At 54.2% G+C, this 23624-nt stretch overlaps 2 protein-coding genes across 3 annotated transcripts; both read left to right on the forward strand.

The window, feature by feature from the left end:
• Positions 1-1639: 1639 nt before the first annotated feature.
• On the forward strand, positions 1640-19752 carry PPARD (peroxisome proliferator activated receptor delta). 2 transcript variants are annotated; one of them, XM_039383886.1, is made up of 8 exons: positions 1640-2173; positions 3888-3976; positions 13913-14141; positions 14798-14949; positions 15479-15617; positions 16188-16390; positions 16722-17175; positions 17561-19752. In XM_039383886.1, the coding sequence occupies exons 3-8, from the start codon at positions 14012-14014 to the stop codon at positions 17806-17808; spliced, it is 1326 nt and encodes a 441-aa protein (XP_039239820.1). In that variant the 5' UTR covers positions 1640-2173; positions 3888-3976; positions 13913-14011; the 3' UTR covers positions 17809-19752. The 2 variants fall into 2 exon arrangements, with proteins under 2 accessions (XP_039239820.1, XP_039239821.1); XM_039383887.1 differs by having other exon boundaries at positions 1642-2173; positions 16725-17175.
• A 925-nt stretch (positions 19753-20677) lies between these two features.
• LOC113991837 (probable E3 ubiquitin-protein ligase makorin-2) lies at positions 20678-23423 on the forward strand. The gene is made up of 8 exons (XM_039383901.1): positions 20678-20801; positions 21356-21475; positions 21585-21868; positions 22099-22190; positions 22284-22504; positions 22748-22858; positions 22946-23075; positions 23158-23423. Exons 1-8 carry the CDS (start codon positions 20731-20733, stop codon positions 23311-23313), a joined length of 1185 nt encoding a protein of 394 aa, XP_039239835.1. The 5' UTR covers positions 20678-20730; the 3' UTR covers positions 23314-23423.
• The last annotated feature ends 201 nt before the right edge of the window (positions 23424-23624 follow it).

The following is a 23624-nucleotide window of genomic DNA, read 5'->3' on the forward strand; positions in this document are numbered from 1 at the left end:
GGCTGGACCACTTGGACACAGGATCCCTCCACTCTGCACATGTTTTCTGGCAGAGTGGGCCCTTCCCAGCTCGGCCCCAAGCTGCTCGGGCTCCACGTGCGTGGGAGACTCATAAAATCATAGAATCAACAGGGTTGGAAAGGACCTCTGAGATCATCAAGTCCAACCCTTCATTTTTTTAATTTTTTTTTTTTTTTTTTTTTGAAATCTAGTCTGGGTTTTCCCCCATTCCGTACTCTGGAAAAATCCAATCTGGGTTTTTCCCCATTCTGTACTCTAGAAAAATCCAGTCCGGGGTTTCCCCCCATTCCGTACTCTGGCCGAAATCCAGTCCGGGTTTCCTCCCATGCTGTACTCTGGCTAAAATCCAGTCCGGGTTTTCCTCCATTCCATAATCTAGAAAAATCCAGTCCGGGTTTTTCCCCGGCACGAGAGGAAATCTCTCAGAGGGGCTTCCCTCCAGATAAGCCCTGAATATGCCAGGAGGTTTCAGCCGGGAGAAAGGAGCTGTGGAAGAAAACTACCCTAAAAGTAGCCAGTGGGGATCATCAGGTTTTCCAGCCAAGAAAAACAAGGACAGAGATGAGGGAATCGGGTTCCAATTAATAACGATTTGATGGGTGTAGGAATGATTTCTGTATGTTTACAGTCCCCGCGGCCCCCGGCTCGCGCCGCCCCCGCCCCCTCTCCCCGCGCTGCCTTTCGCGGCCCGCCCTCCGCGCTCGCTCTGAGCACGCGCCGCTCTGTGGCGAAGCAGCGGTCCCGGAGGTCGCAGAGGACGCCGCGGAGAAGCGACCCGCGGGGACACAGCCACGGGGGACAGAGCCACGGGGACAGAGCCACGAGACAGAGCCGAGGGGACATTGTCGGCCGCCCCCGGACACGCCCCGCCCGCCGGACACGCCCCGCCCGCCGGACACGCCCCGCTCGCCGGACACGCCCCGCTCGCCGGACACGCCCCACCCGCCGGACACGCCCCACCCGCCGGACACGCCCCGCCCTTCCGCACGCCCCCTCCGGCACGCCCCGCGGGCAGCGCCTACACTTCCCATGAGGCCCCGCGCCCGCCGGGGGGCGCAGTGCCGGCGGTGCCCGGCAGGGGGCTGTGCGGCGCGGGGCGGGGCCGTTGCCGTGGTGACGCGGGCGCGAGGCCCCGGCGGCCGCCGCGATTGGCCGCGCGCGCGGGGTGCGGTGGCGTCAGGGGGCGCGCGGTGACGCGCGGGGCGGGGGGGCGGCGGCGCGAGCGGGGCCGCGCGCGAGGTGAGCGGGGCCGGGGGCGTGAGGGGCAGGGGCTGGGACAGGGGCTGGGACAGGGCTGTGAGGGGAACGGGGGGCGTGAGGGGCAGGGGCTGGGACAGGGGCTGGGACAGGGCTGTGAGGGGAACGGGGGGCGTGAGGGGCAGGGGCTGGGACGGGGCAGGGAGAGGTGAGGAACAGGGGTTGGGGCAGAGGGGACGTTGGTGCGAGGAGCTGGGGCGCGGGGGATGGCAGTGACTTGAGGGTTCAGGCTGTAGTTCCTGCTTGGGAAATCAGGGCAGACAGAGGATGGGACGTGGCCCACACGGGAGGAGGCTGAGGGGGACAGTGCCCATCTTCTGTGTCAGGGTGAGGTGGCAGAGGGGAATTGGGCTGGGGATTGAGGGTATCAGTGAGGGGCGCTGCTGGGGTCTGGGGCTGGAAGGAGGAGAAGCAAGAGGGTCGGGATGGTCAGTCAGCAGAGCATCTGGTGAGGGGTTGCTCAAGGAAGAAGGATCTGAGAGTTCTTTCCCATCCCTCATATTTCCATATTCTGCTCCCGCTTTCCCTGAGATCCCAGATAAAGAACATGCTTTTTGGGAAGGAATCTATCTTTTGAGCCCCCATATGTTGGAAAAGCCCCTGTGAACAGACTTGGGTGGGCAGAGAGGCAAGAAAGCTTTGGATGTGCTGTAGGGTCTGGACAACATCCCTCATGGCAATACAGAGGGGTCTGAGCGGTGGCCACTCCTCGGTTGGAATCCCAGGGCAGGTTGCAGTGTCGGTCTCTAAACCAGTGACCCATGGGTTGAGGCAGCCCATGTCCCATTTCTCGTTTCTGCTCCACTCTCCTCTCCACAGCCCTCTCCATGCAAATCCCTTGCTGCCTTTGGCGGAGGATCCTCTTCTGCACAAACGTGCTCCAGGCTGTGCTGAGGTGGGAGTTTTCCTGGTGACTTACCATGTGTCAGCCAGGGACATCAGAGGAAGAGTCCAGCAGGGATGTGCTGGCAGGTTCCCTCCATGCCCTGCTGAGCTGGTGCAAGTGTTGCCTTGTGTGTGGTGTGATTGGGCATGTCCTGGCATTTAACTGTGAGCGGGGCAAGGTGAGCCAGTCATTTAGGTTTAATTCTCAGATCTCTGGCAGCAGCAGCAGCAAAGCACTGGTCTGTGATGGGAGAGAGTTCAGGGTGTGATTTGTGCACTCCCTGTGTGTGATTCAGCCCTCGTTGACGGTGTCAAGGCTATGCTGATGGGCTTTACTGCAGGTGGAGGAAGCCAATTCCTGATGTGCCACTGGAGCTGGAATGACTTTATTATTGTTCCTCATTAGGAAGGCTGAAGAGAAGTTTTGTCAGGATTATTTAGAAAAACTGTCTTCCATGTTGGGAGAGAAAGGATGAGGAACCTGCTCTGGCTGTAATGCACTGCTGCAAAAGTGAAGCTCCCGAGGGCCATTTTATGGCCCCACTGAAGCAGAGGCTCCTGCCCCGCCTCTAAAGGAGAGCAGTTGCTGCCTGCAAGGGGAGCTGTGACTTTGACACCACTGACCACAAGAACGGGCAGTCCTGATGAGAGTGATGCTCCAGTGTGAGGGACTGGGGTCGTATTTCTGGATCTCACACTTGTGACCCCCCCTGGATGTACCTGATCTGCTTGGTGCTGTAGGGAACACCTGCCACACTCAGGCCAGTGTGCTGAGAGCCTTGGCTTTTGGGGCAGGGGATTTGCATCCTTTTTTCATCCTCTCCAGAGCAGCTGCAGCTCCTGGTGCCATGTCAGAGCCAGAAGGGCAGGCAACACCAGGGGCTCACTCTCAGCCCAGCACTTGCAGGTCTCTGCCGACCTGCCCATCCTGGTGGGGGCTGGTGACGCTGGTTTGTTGCTGGTGCTTGGCTGCTTCACAAGTCACCCTGTGTTGGGGGCAGCAATAGGAAACAGGGCTTTTCTATTGGGGTGGGAGGAGCAGCTAAGCCTGGGTAATGTCAAAGAGGATATGTGGGTGCAAATAGCATCATGTTCACAACATCTTTGTTTAATGTTTTAGTCCAGTTAGTCTGCATAACTGTCTAAAAATAGGACATATTTTCTCTAAGTCCTCTAGTTCAAAGCTTCATAAGCCGTTTTTTTCTAGCATTGGTCTCTTACTGTTGTTCTAATCCTGAAATTCGTATAAGGCAAAGTTATCAGGAAAACCAAGAAGAGTGAATGAACTCTGTCAAATCCTTAAGTTTCAGCCACCCGAGAGGGAAGTTCATTAAAGTTGCAGGAACTTTCTGGCAGCCTCCTGAAGGTGGATTAAGCAAGCTGAGTAAACAAGCCACCTTACGGCCACCACAGACCCTTTTCTAGCATCAGTTTCATGTATTGTCAGAAAAGCTCAGGGTCATCAGCCTCTAACTGCAGGTGACATAAGGCAAAGGTGACATCTTGATGCTCAAAGCCTGGTGAGGGGTTGGGGCTGTCTCTGCTGGGACATCCAGGGGTTTGCTCTACCTCCCAGTCCTGGGGCAGATGCTGTGACCGCCTGCGGTAGAGGGAGTGTGTGTTTAAATTTCAGAGCTGCTGCTGGACCCAGCCCAGTGCTCCCAGCGGCATAAATATCTGGCCTTCAGCACAGCCGTGGAAATCCGCGCTCTGTCCTCTTGCAGATTGCTCCAGGTTTTGGCTCTCCATGCTGACATGGTGACCGAGCGGTGGCTTTCGACAGCAGGCAGACAGGGACAGCAGCTCCACAGAGGTAACCCTTTCCCTTCACATGCAGGCGACTGACCAAGGCACTTACCTTATGTATGTTTCTATAAACTTGGGACACGGAAGAGCCTGGGAAGAGCAGTTTGCTTTCAGCAATTTTCACTTTCATCCAGGAGCTTAAACGTTCTTAAATTTCATTGTAAATTTAAACTCTATACCTTATTTTTGTTCAGTTTCTGAATATGATCTTTATGAATATGATCTTAGAAGTACGTTGTGAGGACCGTGGTCTAATCCTGTTCTTCTCAGCTGGCTATTGCTTGTCAAAGCATAGTGACATAATATTTCATTGTTTCACTGATGATTATGACTGAAATTGGCTCCTGTTAGGTTGGGGAGGGCACATGAGATCCGGGGCCGCATGTGGGTAACCAATCACGCACCGATCCGACACGCGTGGCACTGCTGACGTCTGCTGGTGCCGGACAGAGCCGAGCAGGTCACGGCAGAGCTGGGGTAGGGGTTTGGAGGAGCTGGTCAGTGGGATCGGGCAGGGCACCCTCCTGCCTGCAGACCTCTGAAGTGATGCCTGGAAGTCTTCACTGAAGTCCCCGCACCGGGACACCGTGTGTGGCTTCCAGCGGTGCCGAGGCTGTCTGCACCTGGCTGTGGGTGTGTGTTTGCCACAACACAAGTCTGAGGTGTTCAGCTCCCGTGGATTTCTGTGTCAAGTTTGTGCAACTGTTATACTGTCTCTGTTCTGATATTCAAGACACAAACTTCCAAGGATCTTCACAGCATATGGAGAGGATTTTGTAATGAGCCCCGTGAGGCTTTGCTGATCAGAAGAGCATTGTTTTACGGAATTGCTTCCTGGTGTTGATGGGCTCCGTCTCTTTTGCGTGATGCTTTTTGAAAAATATGTATTTTTGTACAGTACATCTTGTTGTCTTTTGGGGAATATTTCGTCTGTGGCTATTGAATTATGAGCTGGAAATCTGCAAATGTTCTTGGAGACTGCAGAATTGGCACGACAAAAGGCTCTTCGTCTCCTTCGAACAGCAGAACCTGACATGCAAATGGTGTTTTAATTGGGTGAGATGATGTTACAGTGCTTATGCCTGAAAGATTATTTGCTGCCAGGCTGGCTTGCCTTGACTATGATATTTTAGAGATGTCGGGGGGTTGTGTTTTGTACTGGCTTTCTTGCTTAGAGCAGGAACAAACTGATACCTGTGGATTTGTCAGGCTGTGTTCACTGCTTCTCATCAGGCGCTGCAGAACAATCTCTGCTTTTCTAGAAGTGTCCGTGTTCAGAGATACACTGCTTAGCACTGCTGCAATAATTTTGGAGACCCTGGGAAAGTCTAGACAAGCAGAAGTCATTTCCATAGTGAGTACAAATGAGATTTTTCTGTAGAGCTAGTTTTATTTTTTTGTTAATACTCTGAAATGTGCTTGCCTTGGCAGAATGCCTGGGAAATTACTTTCTCAAAGCAGGGTTTAGAATGGAACGATTGGTGCCACTATGAGTCCTTTTGGTCAAGGAGATTGTGAAATGTGTCTTACCCAAAATATATGTTTTGGGGTGACATTCACCAGAGCCCTGCTTGATTTCAGGAAGGGTTCAGAGTAGAACTGACTTGAGATGTATCTCAGTTTCAGGATGACTTCTTGAAATGCTCTAATATTCACTGTTTGGATCACAGTATCTGGAAAATGTCTGTGTCCTCCAAAGCTTAGTCAAGAGCTTGTGAACATCTGTGGTCATTTGGGTCAGGTCTTTCCATTCGGTTTTGCAAAGGGTTCCAAAGTACATGTGACTGTCAGGGTGCTTCCCTGGGGACCCATGGACAGGTTCTGCTTTGAAGGTTTGAGTTTTGGGGAGGCTGTGGTTTGCAGGAGAATCATGACCAAGGAGGAAGTGACAGGATGAAAGCACGAGCCAGAAGCGTGAACATTTCTCATGGTGCTGGGTCAAGACAGAGCCCGTCTCTGGGCTGGAGCACAGCCACAGCCAGGTAACCTCCATGCTAGCCAGAACTGTTTCCATCAATGTGTTTCCTGGTTTGCCCTGGTCTGCAAACTGCAGCTTGGAAGAGCAAAAAACAGAACTTGCATGTTCAACCCATAACATAGATGTGGGATGGAGACAGGGAATGGTTCTGGTGATTTGAAAGGGCAAATGAATTGATAGGGAAGTGTTTCTTTGATGAGCTGTTAAGATAGGCTTTACTGTGAACCACATGCCTGCCTAATGAATGTCTCCTCAGGAAAAGCTTTGTCAGGCTGAGGAGAGGTCCATTGAGATGGCTTCAAAATAACAATACTTTGTGCAGCCACCTTGCTGATGGGAACCTAAGCTCAAATCTCTATCCTGCCTGACTTGTTACAAACATTTTTTTAATGCAACTCTCAATTTCATCATAATGCAATCTGGGACATTTCTGAAAATGCTCAAATCAGCTTTTCACCTTTAAGTTGGTTATATGGATTCTGCTAGAGATGTTGGCCCTTGAAAGCTGTTAACCCCATAAGGGCTGATGGTCAGAGTCCCATATCTCTGAAAATGTCCATGGGTTCTTATGTCCGTGAGGTAGGTGTTGTATTGTGGGACTTAGGGACATGGGGATCTCTGGAAGAGGGTTGTTTGTGAGCATGAACTTGTGGAGCCCACTAGGCTCCCAGCAGCTGGCTGTGTTGGGAAACAGTAGTCGTTGGCTTGCTGTGGACCACTGCAGCTCACCCTGTACTCTCAAGACAGTGCCAAAGACACAAGGATGTTATGAAAGGTATTAATGCTTTGCTCAAATGTTTTGTTTTCTGGGGGCTGGTGCAGAAATTCAAATGGTCAGAACACACTGTGAATCTTGGCAGAATTATGCTGACATGGTTGCTGCTCATTTCACTGCTGAAAGTGCAGGGAAATCTCTGTTCTCCAGCCAGCTCTTGCTATGTGAATGTGGCCAAAAATAGTAAGGAAACAGCATTCCCATCTAGTTCCCTGAGAGGATGTTGAACTGGTTTGTGTAGCAAAGTGATTCTGATGTTCTCTGGAGGTTTTCCCATGGAGACCTGTGCAGTTAGACTTGGACCCCTCTGTTTTCCTGCTCTGTGGTTGAAGTGGAGCTACAGCAGATGCAGGGATCTGTTCGATCTGTCTCAGTTCCCTGGCACGTGTTCCCTGGCCCTGCTGAATCATCGGAACTTGTGCCTGGGCACAATTGCTCTCTGTCAGCTGCATCCTGGGATTAGAGCAGCATGGCTGGTGCCCAGGATATTTTGCTAAGGTCTACAAAACCAATAGCACTTTTCTGTGAGTCCAAGTGTAAACATAACAAAATTTACAGGCTGATGGATTTATTTTTTTTTCCTGGTTAGCCCATGGGATCTAAATCTGTCGCTGCAAAGAGGAGAAGGCTTGCTACTGGTTTTATGGGTATTTTCCTGGACCTGGGAGCACTGGCAGCCTCGCAATAAAACTTAGGGGCCTGCTGGGTGTTTGGCTCCAGAAAGAAGGCTGCACACACGTGTGTGATCCTGAGCGATGCATTGGCCCGCTGCTGCTTTTCTGCCCCCCACTGCTTTTCTGGGGAGCTGATTGCCCCATCCAAAGCAGAGGTGACTCTTGCTGCTGTCCCAGTGACACTGAGACTTTGGGGAAAGCTAAGCTGGGTCCTGGTGTGTGCAGCACTGCGAAACGATGGCCTCACTGACCATCAGCGCTCCCGTTGGCAACCACAGCTTGTTCCACTTGCCACTTTCCTGGAGTTCCATTTCAGTGCTTCTCTGTCTGTAACACCCTGTGCCCAGTGTTTGCCTCGGGAAGTGGTGTTGCTGTTCCTGTGAGCTCCTCCCTCATCAGCCCTGTTCTATAATTACTGATGTTCCTGAAACCAGATCCTTCCACGTGTCCTGCTCAGGTTTGGGAGGACAAGAGGTCCTTAAGCAAACCAGCAGCCCTGGAGTACAGCCAAGAGAACTTCAGCAGTATGGGAAAGCATCATCTTACAGTGGTTCAGTGAGTTCTGAGCCCTCAACCTCTCCTCACCTTCAGGATGGTTAAGGAAAGGGGAGTATATCCCAGACAGCTTCTCTAGCATGTGTGTGCTGGGTTTGCAGTGTGATGCCAAAGCATTACCACAGCTTCACAGCCACCTCTGCTTGTGCCCTGGGCTGTGGGGGGATGATTCTCTCTCCTTGCCAGTCTTAGTGGTCTTCTCAAATAGCAGCACTTCTGTGCTGTTTCCAGCACTGAGAAGCCCCAGTGCTGTCACCTTTCCAGTACCTGCTCGTTTCCTGGCTGCTGTTGTTCCAGTGGGTCAGACCCACATGCCCCTCCTGGCCCTGGGTGCTCTGGGCTGGTGTGAGTTGACAGCAAAGCACAAATGCTGGTCCGCAGTTGTCAGAATGAGATGTGCCCATTTATTTGCTGAAAGTCTTCCTGGAAATGGTTCGTACAGGAATGTATAACAGGAGAAGGTGGTCACGAGAAGTGTGGGGTGCTGACTGGGGGCTGGGCGGGCCAGACCTGCAAGTGTGACTGCGAACAGGTGCCAAAATCCATAATACAGGAATAAACAATGACACTTGGCACTGATCGATTGCTCTGCACTTCCAAAACGTTCTGTCTCTGTGAGCTAACGCAGCAAGGGAGGATCAGGAATGAAGCACTGTAGAAGTCCTAGGTTTGTTTTTTTGTGGTGAGTCTTGGTTTTGTTTGTGGGTTTTTTGATGATGAAGGAAATGGAGGTATGGGACTTGACTGAATTTGCTGAAGGCTGTGGAGCAGCACTTCAAATAAGAGCTAACAACTGTGCAGCTCTTCCCTGCATGTCCTGCTGCTGCCCTTCTGCCAATGGCAGCCGTAGAGCCTGATAAGGGCAGAGAGTCTCTCCGCTGGGAAGGTGTGGAGGGACGATTCCTCTGTCTCTCAGTAATCTGCCATCTCTAGATTTCCGAGCATATCTTATTCATGCTTGGACCTGCTGGAGCCAGGAATGGCTGCAACTCCTGGAGGCCAAGCAGCCTGGCAGACCCTCCTTTCCACATGGCTGAGAGTTCAGTGCCCAAAGTCTGATTTGTTCCTATGTCTGCGATACCTCTTGTGCTCTTAACAAACCCGGCACAGGCAAGAAAGCAGTTCCTTTTGCAGCAAAGTGCTGTGACCTTTTTTGGGTAACAGCATCAATCATGGTATGAAAGGAGAAGAATCCGTTGAGTTTTGTAATCTTTTTAGCAAGTTTTTTTTTTCCCCTCAATGCCCAGGAAGTGGGTGAGTTAAAACACGCAGCATGTGTGTGATTCATTTTGGCAAGCCTGGCTTCTCAAGGCAGTCGAGGGAATCTCCTGCACCGTGTCACATGTCCCTGAGTAATTAGCAGCAGCACGGTAATGGCAGCTCTGGCAGCACCCTGCTGCTTAGTCAGCTGGGCTCATGCTTGGGGAAACACAGGTGGTCAGGAGCTTGGAGAGAGAATCACAGGACTGGACTCTGGGTCACGGCCCAACGTCTGAGCAGGCCCTTCAAGGGGAAAAATCCGGCCCAGAATATCCATCCTGGTCAGGGCTGCATGGCAAGGAAGAACCTATCTAGCTCCAGTAGTCTGTTTTTGTGTGTAGCCTGCCTTGCAGCCAAGACTTTGAGTAAGGGAGGAAGCACTCATCTAATAAGTGCTGCTGAGATCTCACTGGCTAATGTGGGGGCATGCTGATCTTCCAGGAACAAACACAAACATGTTTTCAGTGTTTGTCTCTCCTGTTTTGTACACTTAGTTACCTTTCCTGTATTGCAGCATCTGCTTAGCTCATATTTGGCTTTTATTAGTGGTAGCTGACGTGGAGGAGGAGGAACAGAAACTGGTACTTGTTCAGCAGATCTTGGAAGCAGTGACACAACCTGAGGGGAGTCTGCCAAGAGGTGGTCAACCAGCAGTAATCACATCTCCTGTATGGATTCAGGTCAATTTTGGATTCAAAATGTGCTTCACAGCATTGCCCTACGGAGGGCTGAGTTCTCATCTCACCCATTCTGCTTCTGTTGACTGTGAATTTGGTTAACATTTTTGTCCAGAGGAATAAAAACACAAGTCAGAAGTGCTCCCATGATAAATTGGTTTCCTTTTACAGTTCCTGGTGACCTCTTTTACGGTAAGTTGAACAACTACTTAGAGCAGATCAGCTCTGTGACTTGACCTTGGGAGGTTTGGACCTTTATTTGGCACTTGGCTTTGCCTGGGAACTCTGAGCTTGGCTCCAGGGTTTATGCACTAAGCAGCAGGGGGGAGCTCCTGGGCCACAGCACAAGCTGTGGGTTGATGAACTGGAGGCTTGGATCTTGGTCAGCTCTGGAGAAGTACTGCCTTCTTGCAGGGAATCCACACTGAAGATTTATCTCTTTTTAACTTTTATTCCGTTTTTTTAGCTCCCTGTGTGCCACTTCTCTTTCCCTGTTCCCACCAGTGTTTTAGCTTGGCGTAGATACCAGCTTCTAGGAAAGACAAACCTGTTGCCCGAGCTGTTTGCAGCCAGCAGGCATGAGCCCAAGCCCAGAACCAGCAAACAAACCCTCCCTCTGCCAGCTGCGGGCTCCTGGGAGAGAGCTGCTGGCTCAGCCAGGGTTACCAAAGCTCCTTGGAACAGGGATTGAGGCAAGAGCAGAGCAAGTCACAAGATGTTTGCCCTCTTGCTCATTCCCCTGTGGGAAGAAGAAGGGAAACAGCTTTGCTGGATTCTCTGGAGAAACTTAGGAAGGAATTCACAGTCTTCATCCTTGTTTCCATCATTGTTCTGTGAGAGCTGCCAAATGGCAAAAAGGAGTGGTTGGCTATGCTGGGCAGAAATTTCTGCCCTTCTCCCTGCAGCTTGAAGCTTGTGTGTTGTGCTCTGGTGGGGGACTCCTTAGCCAAGAGGAGGAGATGGAATTCTCTTATCCTGCTCTGTCCACTTGACTACTGGATGTGGGGGCACCAAGCAGCTGGAGAGGTCCTGGGGTGGAGATGGGTCCTTTGGCCATCCTCTGTTATCTCTAGTGCTATCTCACAAAGATTCCAGGCTGCAGTGCTGGCAGGGCAGGTCCCTCCTTGTGCTCAGACAGAGAGAGCTTGGACAAACCTCTGGAGAGCTCCAGCTCCCCAGGACCCCCTCATTCTAACTGCAGGGCTTGCAGAGGAACGGAGGGGAGCATGTGAGTTCTTGGCGAATCTCCTCAGTCTCTGCCTGCTGCCCCCCTGCTGGCTGCTGCCGCTGGCCCAGGGCTGATGGCCGGGGTCCCTCTCTCACCGGGAGCCCTGCCCAGCCACCGCCCAGCCACCGGCTCCTTGGGGTGCACAGGCATGGCCCGTGCCCAGCCCTTTGTCCAGGCAGCAGCTGCTCTGGCCCTTCATCTGCCAAAGGCAGGGGTTGTAGCCTCCTGTGTGAGATCGATCTTCTTTCCCAGTCCTCTCCCTCTATCCCTGTTGCTTAGAAAATGGAGAAGGGCTAAGGGAGAGGCAGGTGTGCAAACAGCTCCCACAGCTCCCCTCTGCCCAGGCCCCTTGTACTCTTGGCCTGCAAGGAGATATTCAAACAGTATGTTTGGAGCCTTCTGATAAAAGCTTTTCTCTCTCTGCCTCTCCAGCCACCCTCAGAGGGTGGGATTAGCATCCATATCCTTCCTGTCATGTCTGCATGCACATGGGGAGCCCTAGTTGGAGCCCCTTGATGCTGTCTGTGCACATCTCACCCTCTGCTTTCCCCCTCCTCACGCCCATCCAAGACCGACTCCAAGCACAGTTTTGGAGTTGCTTTGGTGGGTTTTGGGGAGCAAGCTGTGTGTCACAAACTCACTGCCACCCTGGGAGCCCATGGCCCTGAGCAGACCTGGCGGATGTTGGACAGCATGCCAGGGATGCACTCATGTTATTCTAACAGCAGTATGCCATGAGGCATCTAGGGCAAAGCAGAGAGCTCTGTCAGCACTGGGTTTAAAGCTGGAGGCCTTTGCTGGATGCCAGGGACAAAGGAGATGTAATGAGCTGCTCATTAAGCTGCTGCAGGATGGATTTTTCCACTGTAGATGAGTTTCTCCTTCCACAAGCTTCCCCCACTAACTGCTCTTCCAGGCAAAAGTGTTTCCCTGACGTTTGTATGATCATTTATATATAACCTTGAAAATGATTGAGCTCATTACCCTCCCTCTCCAGTGAATAGGTTTTCCTGCCTGTGTGCCATGTCCCACTGCACTGGATGTGTGAGTGGAGGCCAAGGATAACACAGCCTTTCAATGGTCCCTCAGTGCTCGTGTGGGAAGGAAGCACCCCTCTGCCTGCTCCTGCCACCAAGCAGTGTGCTCACTGCTGCCACTAAAGTACCTCTCCTGGAAACAAAGACACCTGTCCTGCAGTCTGAATTCCCAGTGTAGAGGGGGAAAAACAAAGCCCTTTTGGCTGCGGGAGACCCAGGCTCTTGTGCAGCACCAGCTCTGGGGGTGACTTTTGTCCTGGCTTTGCAACATGTTTGTGTTTACCCTCCCACCTGCAGGTTTTGTCCTCTCCCTCAGCTGCTTCCTTGATCTTGCAAGGAGCTCTGACCTTGACAGCTTTCCAGGAATCCAAGGAACTGGCTGCAGCTCTAAGTGCAAAGTGTGAGGCATGAGGGTCTGCTGCAGGAGGGCAAACGAGCCCAGGGAGTCCTGGGTCACTGCACCCTCCCCCAGCAAGACCTGGGCTGTGCCACGGACTTGGGCACAGGGCACAGACCATCCCAGATCTTAGGGTTGCCCTTGTATGGGGCCCCTGTGAGATGCTGCATTGGTTTAACTTGGGCCTGCAAATTGAGGCTTTCCTGGAAGAACCTGAATTTTAGTGGCTTTCCTGATGGATATTTCTCTGCTTAAAAATAGCTCCTTTAAGGAAGTGGATGGAACTCTACATAAACCGGGCTTGAGATATTAATTACTCAAGCAAGAGTCGGTTTAGGAATCAAGATCTGGAGGTAAATGAGCACCAGGATGTTGCAGCACAAGCTGGATGCTCAGGCAAGATCCACATGGTTGGGAGGGAGGTGGGAATGGCTCTGCAATGGCTGTGGTAGTGGCGATGCATCGTTTGCACAGCTTGAGCTTTTCGTGGGCTCTTTGGGATAGAGTAAGGCAAACAAGGAGCGGAAGCGCGGGGGGAGGATGGGGCCATTCCTCCCACAGGAAACTCAGGATTAAGACACTGGTTGGATTGTGTGGCTGTTGGGATTGTGCTGCTGGACCCTGTGGCTGAGCAGAGCCCGGCAGCTGCGCAGAGCAACAGCAACACGTTCAACCCAGCAGCTCTTGGCAGAGGAGCCAAGTGAAAACAAACACAGAGGCTGTAACTGGCAGTGCTGTGATGGAAAGGAGCACGAGCGCAGGGCCAGCAGGAAGCCGTCAGTCTTGCAGATGGCTCACACGGGCCAGGGGCTTTAAGCCACTGCCTGCTGCTACATCCAGCCCTGCTCCCCCAGCATCCCCCACCCATGGGCAGAGAACACCCCGGTCAGCCGCTGCTCCTGGTCCCAGTTCTGCCGTGGCTGGATGGGGATGTAGGATGAAGCCAGCCCTACCTTGATCCTTCTGGAGGTGTTGGCTCTGAAAGACACTGGCCTTGGCTGCCACCGTGACATCCTAGGGCACTGGCGGCTCTGGGGGACGTTGTCTGGGGCGGTGTTTCTGCTATGGGACTTGCAGGCTGGGGACCCCAGGTCCCTGGGTGGCATCTGAGCTGGTTTGTCATCTGGGTTCTGTCTGCTGGCCTTTAAATACAATTCTGTGAGTTTTTGCTTCCTTGAGTCTTAGAGAATGTTTATTCCAGAGTGCAAAGGGGTCTTTAAAGGGCCCCAGCTCTGCATATCTCACGGGCTGAGGAGCGAGCGCAGAGCAGGACTGGTGTGGTTGGTCACACACTGTCCTGCTGCTGAGCTGCTCCGTGCAGGCACTCAGCACTGACCCCGGCCTCTCTCCCGTGTTCTGCAGGCTATCAGGAACAGCCTGGTGGGGTCCATCTCGGATAGACACGGATGATGCCAGAGCTATGACAGGGATTGCAGTCTTGGCACTGAGGGGTGATCAATTATGGAACAACTACAGGAGGAAGTACCTGAGGTCAAGGAAGAGGAAGAGGAAGAGGCAGTGATGGTGGCAAGCAGAGCCTCGGACCCAACTGGAGGACCAGACAGCTCGCTGCCTTCAAGCAGCTACACAGGTAAGTGGAGCCATGGGAGCTCATCTGCCCCCCAGAGCATACAGGCATCCACAGCCCCCAGGCAGCGTGCTCAGCTGCAAGGGCAGAGGACCTGTCTCTGAATGGAGTTCAGCTGGTTTTAATTTCTTCCCTTTGTGAAATAATGCACCAATAGCCAAGTCATGGAGAGGCTCACTTGTTGCTCTGCGGTCACTGCACACCCATTGGCAATGGGTTGTGGAGTGGAAATTAAAAGGACAGGCAGGTAACATTATGCCTCAGAGCAAGGGGCCTCCTAGGGTGCTTGGGAATGCTTCCCTGGACACTTCTTGAAGTCCTCAGTGCAAAGTGATTGTAGGAGCTGGGAGAGAAGGTTTGTGGCTGCTGAAGAGGCTCCTCCAGAGCCCTGGACATTCCAGCTGGGCAGCCCTGTGCCAGCGGCTAGCCAACCAAGGATTATAAAATCAGCTGGTTGTGTTTCATTGCCTGGGCATGAATGCCTGGAATCTGCCTGGAGCCAGTGCCTGATTCCTGGTAACTGGCCAGCTGCTATGGCAGTGGCGGGCAGGACAGGGCTGGAAATCCCTCCTCAGCCCCATGGCTGGAGGAGCTGGCCAAACCAGGAGCTGGGCCTATGGCTGTAACGTGGAAGGACACGTCCCTGTGTGTGTTTGCAGACGTGTCACAGAGCTCCTCTCCCTCGCTGTCGGACCAGCTGCAGGTGGGCTGCGAGGAGGCGGCCCTGGGAGCGCTGAACGTGGAGTGCAGAGTCTGCGGAGACAAAGCCTCGGGGTTCCACTACGGCGTGCACGCCTGCGAGGGCTGCAAGGTGAGTCTGCAGGGAGGGCTGGGCTCAGCTGCACCGAGCAGGGCTTAGACCCCAGGGACTGGGCTGCCTCCTCAAACAAGCAGATTTGCAGCAAAACGGAGATGTGGGATTGAGTGAGTGTAAAAAACCTGTCCAGAGAGTGTGGCAAGTACAGGCAGGCAGCAAGTGCTGCCCTGGGAAGGTGGCTGAGACCCGTGTGGCCCAAATCTTGCCCCATCGTGCTTTACTTTGAAAGGCAAATCCATCTGTCCCCACAAGGCCCCTGAGTTTGCTTTTCAAGGTTGGTTTCTGTGCCGCAGATCAGCATTGAGCTGTGTGTTTATCCCCCTGGGATCACTGGCTGCAGCTTGGATGTGCTTCCTGCACAACCTTCTTGGGATAGAGACTCTGCTTGCATCAGAGAGACCCAGGGCTCCCCCTACTCACCTGCCTGAACCTCCCTGAGGCTCCTGGGGTTAAGAAACCAGCCAGGTCCCAAACCACAGGCCCTAACACTGCTGCTCCATGTCCCCCTGCTCCCTGCCTACAGGGTTTCTTCCGCCGGACAATCCGCATGAAGCTGGAGTACGAGAAGTGTGAGAGGAGCTGCAAGATTCAGAAGAAGAACCGAAACAAGTGCCAGTACTGCCGCTTCCAGAAATGCCTCTCCCTGGGCATGTCACACAATGGTGAGTGTCACTGCTGACCACAGGCCTGACTGGCTGGGTGACACGGGGCCAGCTGCCCTCCTATGAAAGGTGCATATGGCAAGCTGTGCTTTAGCCCATGGTTCTCCTTGCCAAAGGATCATTCAAACACAATATTTCAAGCTTTTGACTCTTCATCCCTGTCTTCTATACGAGAAGGGGCTGTTCATTCCCACCATGCAGGACAGCTGCTGGTACATGGCTGTGCCTTATGAACTGGCCCAGAGGGAATTGGACACACAGATTGCTCTTCTGTGCCAGGATTTTAAAACTTCTCGTGTAACCATCTAGGTCATGACCAAGCAAAGGTGTTTATGTGGGTTTGTGCAAGAGCCCAGAGGACTGGGATGGGAGTCTGGTGTGAGGGAAGCAACAGTGGCTGGTTCATGAAGGTGCCAGTGCTGGAGGAGCTGCATCCTGGAGAAGCATTGTGTTGTGCAGGGGTTCATCAGCAGACCTGTCCGTCTGCGGTGGCAGAACAACCTGCTACCTCTCTGGATGCATCTCCTGGAGTCACCCCCCTGTCTTGACCCACTGGTTTTGCCCCCCCAGCAATCCGCTTCGGGCGCATGCCAGAGGCAGAGAAGAGAAAGCTGGTGGCAGGGCTGACAGCGAGCGAGATCAGCTGCCAGAACCCGCAGGTGGCTGACCTGAAAGCTTTCTCCAAGCACATCTACAATGCCTACCTGAAGAATTTCAACATGACCAAAAAGAAGGCAAGAGGTATCCTGACCGGGAAAGCCAGCAGCACCCCAGTAAGTTCCCTCCCAGGGCAGGCGGGGTTGGCCATGGCCAGCACAGAGGGCTGTTCTCTGGGAGATGCTGCACATCTCCCTCCTGCCATAGCTGTTTCACATGCACCAGTTCCCACCTGCAGCTAGGTGGGCCCTGCATGTCCTGCCCCTCGCTAGGAAAAGTCCCATTGCTGTGCAGACTTGTGCTGTGGTGGTGGGTGCAGGTTGCCTGAGCATTGTCAGTCCCAGAGGCAGGGAACAGCACAGGGACAGGCAGGCAAACATGAGTGTCCTGGGCAGAGCTGGCACCTCGAGTCCCCACAGCAGACTCCTAACTTGCTTCTTGTTCAAGCAGCCTTTTGTGATCCATGACATGGACACCTTGTGGCAGGCAGAGAAGGGGCTGGTGTGGAAGCAGCTGGTGAATGGCATTCCCCCCTACAAGGAGATTGGGGTGCACGTCTTCTACCGCTGCCAGTGCACCACGGTGGAGACTGTGCGGGAGCTCACAGAGTTTGCCAAGAGCATCCCCAGCTTCATAGGCCTCTACTTGAACGACCAAGTGACTCTGCTCAAGTACGGGGTGCACGAGGCCATCTTCGCCATGCTGGCATCCATCATGAACAAGGATGGGCTGCTGGTGGCCAACGGGAACGGCTTCGTGACCCGTGAGTTCCTGCGTAGCCTGCGCAAGCCCTTCAGTGAGATTATGGAGCCCAAATTTGAGTTTGCTGTGAAGTTCAACGCGCTGGAGCTGGATGACAGTGACCTGTCCCTGTTTGTGGCAGCCATCATCCTGTGTGGAGGTGAGTGGGTGCCCTCGGCCATGCCAGAGTCAGGAAGAGTCCTCCTTACTTAGAGGTGGGTCAGAGGGGGCTGGGGGAGCTGAGCTGCAGCTGGCCCTGGGGTCAGCCAGGGGTGTGTCAGGGGCACAAGAGGAGAACTGAACACTTCCAAACCCAAAGCTGCTCTGTGGTGGTGATGCCTGGCAAGCTTGGACCAAGAGCAAGGAGTGTAGAAGTGGCATCTCCTTCTCATGTGCTGCTGTGGGTAGCACTTCTCCCCTTTCTAGCTGATGAGGTTGGAGTCACAGTGGGTGGGATACAGTCCCCAGCTTCCTTTCCTCAGGAGGAGCGTGTGCTTTGGAGGGCTGCCCCATGACCCTGCAGCTACTGTGCTTCCTCTCCACAGACCGTCCTGGCCTGATGAACGTGAAGCAGGTGGAGGAGATCCAAGACAACATCCTGCGAGTGCTGGAGTTTCACCTACAGGCCAACCACCCGGATGCCCAGTACCTCTTCCCCAAGCTGCTGCAGAAGATGGCAGATCTGCGGCAGCTGGTGACAGAGCATGCCCAGCTGGTGCAGAAGATCAAGAAGACAGAGACAGAGACATCTCTGCACCCACTTCTGCAGGAGATCTACAAGGACATGTACTAAGGATCTGTTATTTATGAGAATGAAGCCATGGATTCCCATCAAGACTCTTTGTACAGAAACAAAGAAAACCCTTCCCTGTGTCTTCCATTTCTTCTACTGGAAACTCTTTTCTACGTGACCCTGACATACGGTACGTAGGGCAAGATGCTGTCACGATTTGCAGCTGCCTCCTGCTCGGCCAGGGCTTCCGTTAACACACACTAACAAATCTCCACAGCTGCTGTTTCCGTTACTGCGGCCCAGCTCCAGCTGCTCCGGGGCCTCTGGAGCGGCCGCCCGGTTTACATGGCACAGGCAGTGGGGTTCTTACAGCACCCCAGGTCCCCAAGGTGGGAGGAGCTCTGGTCCTTAGGAGACCCGAGCGAGGTGCAGGGGTCCGGTGGGACCAGCAGCAGCACTTACAGCGTGTCTGTATTTTCTTGTTTGTTTGCACTCCGAAGACATAGTCCTGAGCCGTGAAGTCTGGGACAGTTGTGATGTGAAAGGATGTTTCTCTCTTTCCCAAAGAAAAGCCAGAGTATTTGAACACGGGTAGGGCTGTCCTAGCAGGGACCCTCAGCAGCAGCCCCCTGTGCTGTGCAGTGTGTTCCTGTCTCCCAGAGGGACTGTGTGAGCTCTGCCTTCTTGAGTGCTGTGTGGGAACCTGTGCTCCTGGCACCCTGATTCCAGAGGGAATGTGTTCCTTGGCACCTCAGTATGAGAGGAGGGATGGGGAGGTGGGAGGGAAAGGATTTGACTCGTTAAAATTCACCTTCACAGCAGAGGCTGGAATTTGTGGCTTCCACAGGCTGTTCTGCACAGCTGTGAGTTACCAAAAAGGTCTGTGCAGGGTCAGGGGCTTTGGGCTGGTCAGGGTTTGGTGTCCTATCTCAGTTTGCCCTGTGAAAGGGACCTGGATTGTCACCGGCTCTCTGCTTCGAGGGGGAGCAAAAGGATCCTTTAGTGCATTGGTTGCAAAGAGCTTTACAGCTGTAAACCCCAGTATAAATGCCAAGGATTTATAAACTGGGAGGGAGCGGGTAGGATGCTCACAATGGGCAGGAGCTTCCCAGAGAGCACAGCCAGGTTGGGGAAGCTGCCAGTCCTCCTCTGCCACTGTCCCGAGAGCTGGGACAGCTCCAGGCTTCAGGGTCTGCCTAAACCCAGCACCGTTTTGGGACTTTACCTCATAACTTCTCGCAGCTGTAGTGAAATGCCATAGTGCTGCCTGGGCTGGGCTGGGCTAAGCCCCCAGTGTGAAGGGCTGCATCACCTGAGCTCGAGGGGAGAGGATGGACCCGGGAAGGGCTCAGTTTCCCTCTCAGGATGATGGTGTCTGACCTAAGAAGTAGCACTTACCTGTCTGCAGCTCCTGGTCCTGTGTGTCCTGAGCAGCCTTATTAAAATACTGAAATCCCCAAGGAGGGGTTGTGGGAGCAAATTAGTCGGTTTTATTTTACTTTCCTTGTCTTCAGGGTAGCAGATTTCCCTGGTGCAATAATTCCTTTAAAAAACCCAAAGGGGAAGAGCACTGGGCTTCCCCACCCCGTCACAGGGCTGGCGATGGCCAAACCTGCCCCTGCTGCCGCACTCCAGCCCTTTGCTGTGCCTCAGTTTCCCTGCCCAGCCCCTCCCTTCCCTACCTTGCAGGGGCGTTAGGAGTTACCATTTCTGAAGCACTTTGAAGCCCTCTCCGGGAAGGCACTGGAGATATGCGTGTGCTGGATGGAGCCCAGGGGATTTGCCCATCCCAAAGCCCTGGTGGCATCCCCACCACAGCCACATGCAGGACTTGTGCCCATCACCTGGGGAACTTTTTGCTCTTCCTTCCTCAACAGTGTAACAACCCTCAAACTGAAATGTATATTTTTGCTAGAAGTACAAACCTCCAAGTGTTTTTAATAATATAAATAGTGTCCACAAACTGACTTGACTTTAAATAAATCTGAACTAAATATTTAAGAACCTTTTAGTGTCCAGCCTATCTTTGTGGGATTTCTCTTGGCACCTGGGGGGCTGCCCATGGGAGGGTTTCCAGCAGAGGTGATGGGATTTGCTGGATCTGTTGTGATTTCCAGGAATTTGCCATGATTCCTAAGTCTCCATTATTCCCAGATCTCATAGCTCCTGTGGTTTTCCTGCCTGCAAACTAAAGGCAGCAGAAAGAGCCATTTCTGAACAGGGTCCCAGTCTCAGAGCTGGGCGCTTCCTGCCCCAAATGCTTGCAGGTGGAGCTGGGCAATGAGCTCAGCCCAGCCAAAACCACCCCAAGATGGGCAAGGATGGGCTCTGGGGCAGCTGGGCCACATTCTGGCTCTGGGCTCTGCCCTTGGCTGTGTCTGAACACCCAAGAGTTTGCAGAGAGCAGCTGCAGACCCTCAGACTTCCCAGTTTGAGTGCCCCTGGGAGAACCTATTCCATTGTCCCCCACCTCTCCCATGCATCTGGGGATACAGGGAGCTGTGGTGCTGCTGGGCATGTGATCCAGGGTACCTGGCTGGGGACCTTATATGGTTTAACCCAGCAGGCAGCAAAACATCACCGAGCTGTTCACTGCCTCCCTTCCCAGTGAGATGGGGGAGAGAACTGAGAAAAAAGTGAAATTTATAGGTTGAGATAGTTTAATATGACTGAAACAAAAAGGAAATAGTAATGATAAAAGAATTAGAATATACAGAATTTAGTGATGCACACTGGAGTGGTGACCCCCACCAGGCTTCTCACTTCAGGAGCAAGAGGAGCTGGAAGTCCTTGACTCAAAGTAAACAATGCTCACGCTCCCGAGTGCTATCAGCCCTCGGGGCTTATTCGGGCTTGTCTTCCGCCCAAATCGCAGCGCAGCTCCCACTCCGAGAGGAGAATTATCCCAGACGGACTGTGATACACCTGAGGCCATAAACAGCCCCGGGAAGTAGCCGAGCCCTCTTGGCTGCCGGGGAACAGATGGAGCCGGGCTCGAAGGTGGCATCTGGGACGTTAACGGCCAGGGAGAGCTGTCTGAGACCCCGGTGCAGGTAAAAGGCCTGGGGTCGGGAGGGCTGCGAGCAGCTTTTGGGGGAGATAGGCTTGAGATGGGGCCACGAGTCCCTCCCTGTGGGGACAGAGAGTGGATTGGGATGGCCTTGACCCACCCCCCACCCATTTCCCCATGCAGCTGCCCCACCTCCGGAGCTGGGGGTCCCCAGAAACACTCCAGCCAGGCACCTCTTTCCCGTCAGCTGCAAACCAAGGACTCCTTGCGCTCTCCATGGCTCCACAGGGAGCCAGGGGCTGCCCCAGCCCTCAGCACCCCTGGCTTGCCCTGAGGAGAGCCCCCAGGCCAGCCCAGTCCTAAGCTTTATTTTGCTTTGCAATTAACCAGGAGAGAAGGCTGGATGGGGCTGGGAGAGCATTGGCTCCCCCCGGGCTCTGCCCTTGGCAGGGGCTCCTGAGCCCAGACACCAGGTGGGGCTTTTGCAAGTTATGGCCCCACCCAGACTAACTGGTACCCGGAGGGGTGTCAGGGTGGCTGGTGGAGCAAGGTTGGAGTGGGGTCTGACCCCAACCATGCGGCTCCTCTGGCCAACAGGAATTTTGCCCGTGGATCCTGTCGATGGGGCCAGAGCTGCCGCTTCTTACATGACAGAAACTCAGCTCAGATCTGCAGGTACTTCCGGAGTGGGTTTTGCAGCTACGGAGAGCAGTGCAGGTAAGGGGCAGCGAGCAGGAGTCTGATGCCCCAAGGATGGGCTGGGAGCCAAGAGGAGTCATGCTGGGCTGATGAGACTCTCTGTCTGTTTGTCTCTGGGCTCCTCCAGCTACCAGCACATCCAGGAGGAGCTGGTGCCATCCCGCCATGGCCTGGATCCCTCCATGCCCCCCTGCCACTGGGGCCCAGAGCCTGGCACTGTGCCCACGGCCACGGCCCAGGGCTGGGTGGGACCCCAGCGCACCTCGGACTACCCTGCCCCCAGCACGACACGTGTGGCCTTCAAGTTCCCAAACATGGAGGTTGAGGTGGAACAGAAAGACAAGAAGAACGTCACAGCACCTGATAACATCAGTGGAGAATTTGTCCCCACACATGCTCAGCGTGCCTCAGGTAGGTGCTAGGCTGCCCAGGGGACCAGTGGGGCTGAGGATACTGGAGTGGTCACGGTGGAGCAGTCCGAGCATGTTTCTGCCCGTGCCCCAAACCTTGGCCAAGCTGGGGCTGTGGAGAGGTCTCCAGGGGACCGTCACTGCTGAGGCTGCATGCTCTTAGCAGCCTGCCTGGCTCTCTGATGGTGGGGTGGGATGTGCTTTTCCCCTCTAAGAGCTTTCCTCCTGCAGGCTCCCAGCTACAAGGGCTGGCACTGGATGCAGACTCCTCTGACCCCAGAGAGACAGTGGTGGAGATGGTGACGGGGACTGACCCTGCAGAGGTGGGTTTGGGGGTGTCCTGTGGCCAGGCACTCCCCAAGGCCAGGGCATTGATGGAGCTGGGGGGTTGCCATGCTTTGCTTCTCTGCGTGCAGGTCTCTATGGATCTGGGTGCTGCGGCAGCCCCAGTCCCCACCGAGGCACTGAGAGCCCAGAGTGAGGCCGTGGTGTGTGGCATCTGCATGGACAGGGTGTACGAGAAGCCGCTGCCGGAAGAGCGGCTCTTTGGGATCCTCCCGAACTGCAGCCATGCGTACTGCGTGGGATGCATCCGCAAGTGGCGCCGCAGCCGGGACTTCCAGAGCAGAGTCATAAAGTGAGTGGGGATGGGAACAATGGAGAGTGGTCACCATCACCCCTTCTGCACCCTGAAATCCTTCCTTAGGTCTGGTGATGTGACTTTGCATTGGCACGACTTTTCTTTGGGAACATGTCAGTGGGAGTAGGAATGGGGATACTGGATGAGGCCATGGCAGCAGGACCACCCTGCATGGGTGCTGAGCCTGTGCTCCCTGCTCCCTTTTTGGGACACCCATCTGCACCCATTGCCTTCACCCAGGGCCTGCCCAGAGTGCCGGATCACTTCCAGTTACTATATTCCCCACAAATACTGGATCTCGGATGTGGGTGAGAAGGAGAAGCTCATCAGAACCTTCAAGGCACGGACAGGGTGAGTGCATGGAACTGCGGGTGGCAGGGCTGTGGGCTCTGTGCTGCCTCGGGAGCCACACTCACAACTGTGCTTGGAATCCTGCAGGAAAATCAGATGTAAATTCTTTGTTCGAAACCGTGGCCACTGCCCATTCAGGTCTGACTGCATCTACCTGCACGAGCTGCCCACCAGCCGGCTGCCACGGCGCAGACAGCAGCGGCTGAGGATGCCCACTGTAAGTGGGGAGGCAAGTCATGGGGCTGGGCTGGGTGCAATGCGGTGGGAGACCGGGGCTCATCCTCCCTCCTGTGCTGCAGGAGTTCAACCCTTCTTCCTCGGAGAGCTCTGGTGAGGAGGATGAGGAGCTCTGCATGCTCGAGTGGGCTCTCACCCTGACTGTGCTGGAGACAGAATTTCACTACTCAAGTTATGGCCACGAGATGCTTCTCATTGACTTCAGCAATTCGGACTGAGCCGTGGGGGGTCACACTGGGCCTAGGTGATGCTGGTGGCATCTCTGGGAGGGGGAATCATCTGCTTTTGACTTCCACCATTGTTTTGGAGTGGCTCTGGGCATAGGCAGTGTTGCAGGGAGGGGGTGGGATGGGGAAGCGGTCTGGCTGCCATTTATCGGGGCGCCGGGAGTGACTCAGGGCGGTGGGGCACAGTCCCCATGCTCTTGCCCTCGCCCCCTCAATGGGAGACCCGCGGGTACCGGGCGGGGGGCTGGGCTGGGTGCTGGGGCTTTAACGTGGGGATTTAAGGCCCACGGGCCGGGGCGGGC

Source organism: Pipra filicauda, unplaced genomic scaffold, assembly GCF_003945595.2.
Source record: "Pipra filicauda isolate LSUMZ 115617 unplaced genomic scaffold, ASM394559v2 scaffold329_size807674_pilon, whole genome shotgun sequence".
Taxonomy (NCBI): domain Eukaryota; kingdom Metazoa; phylum Chordata; class Aves; order Passeriformes; family Pipridae; genus Pipra; species Pipra filicauda.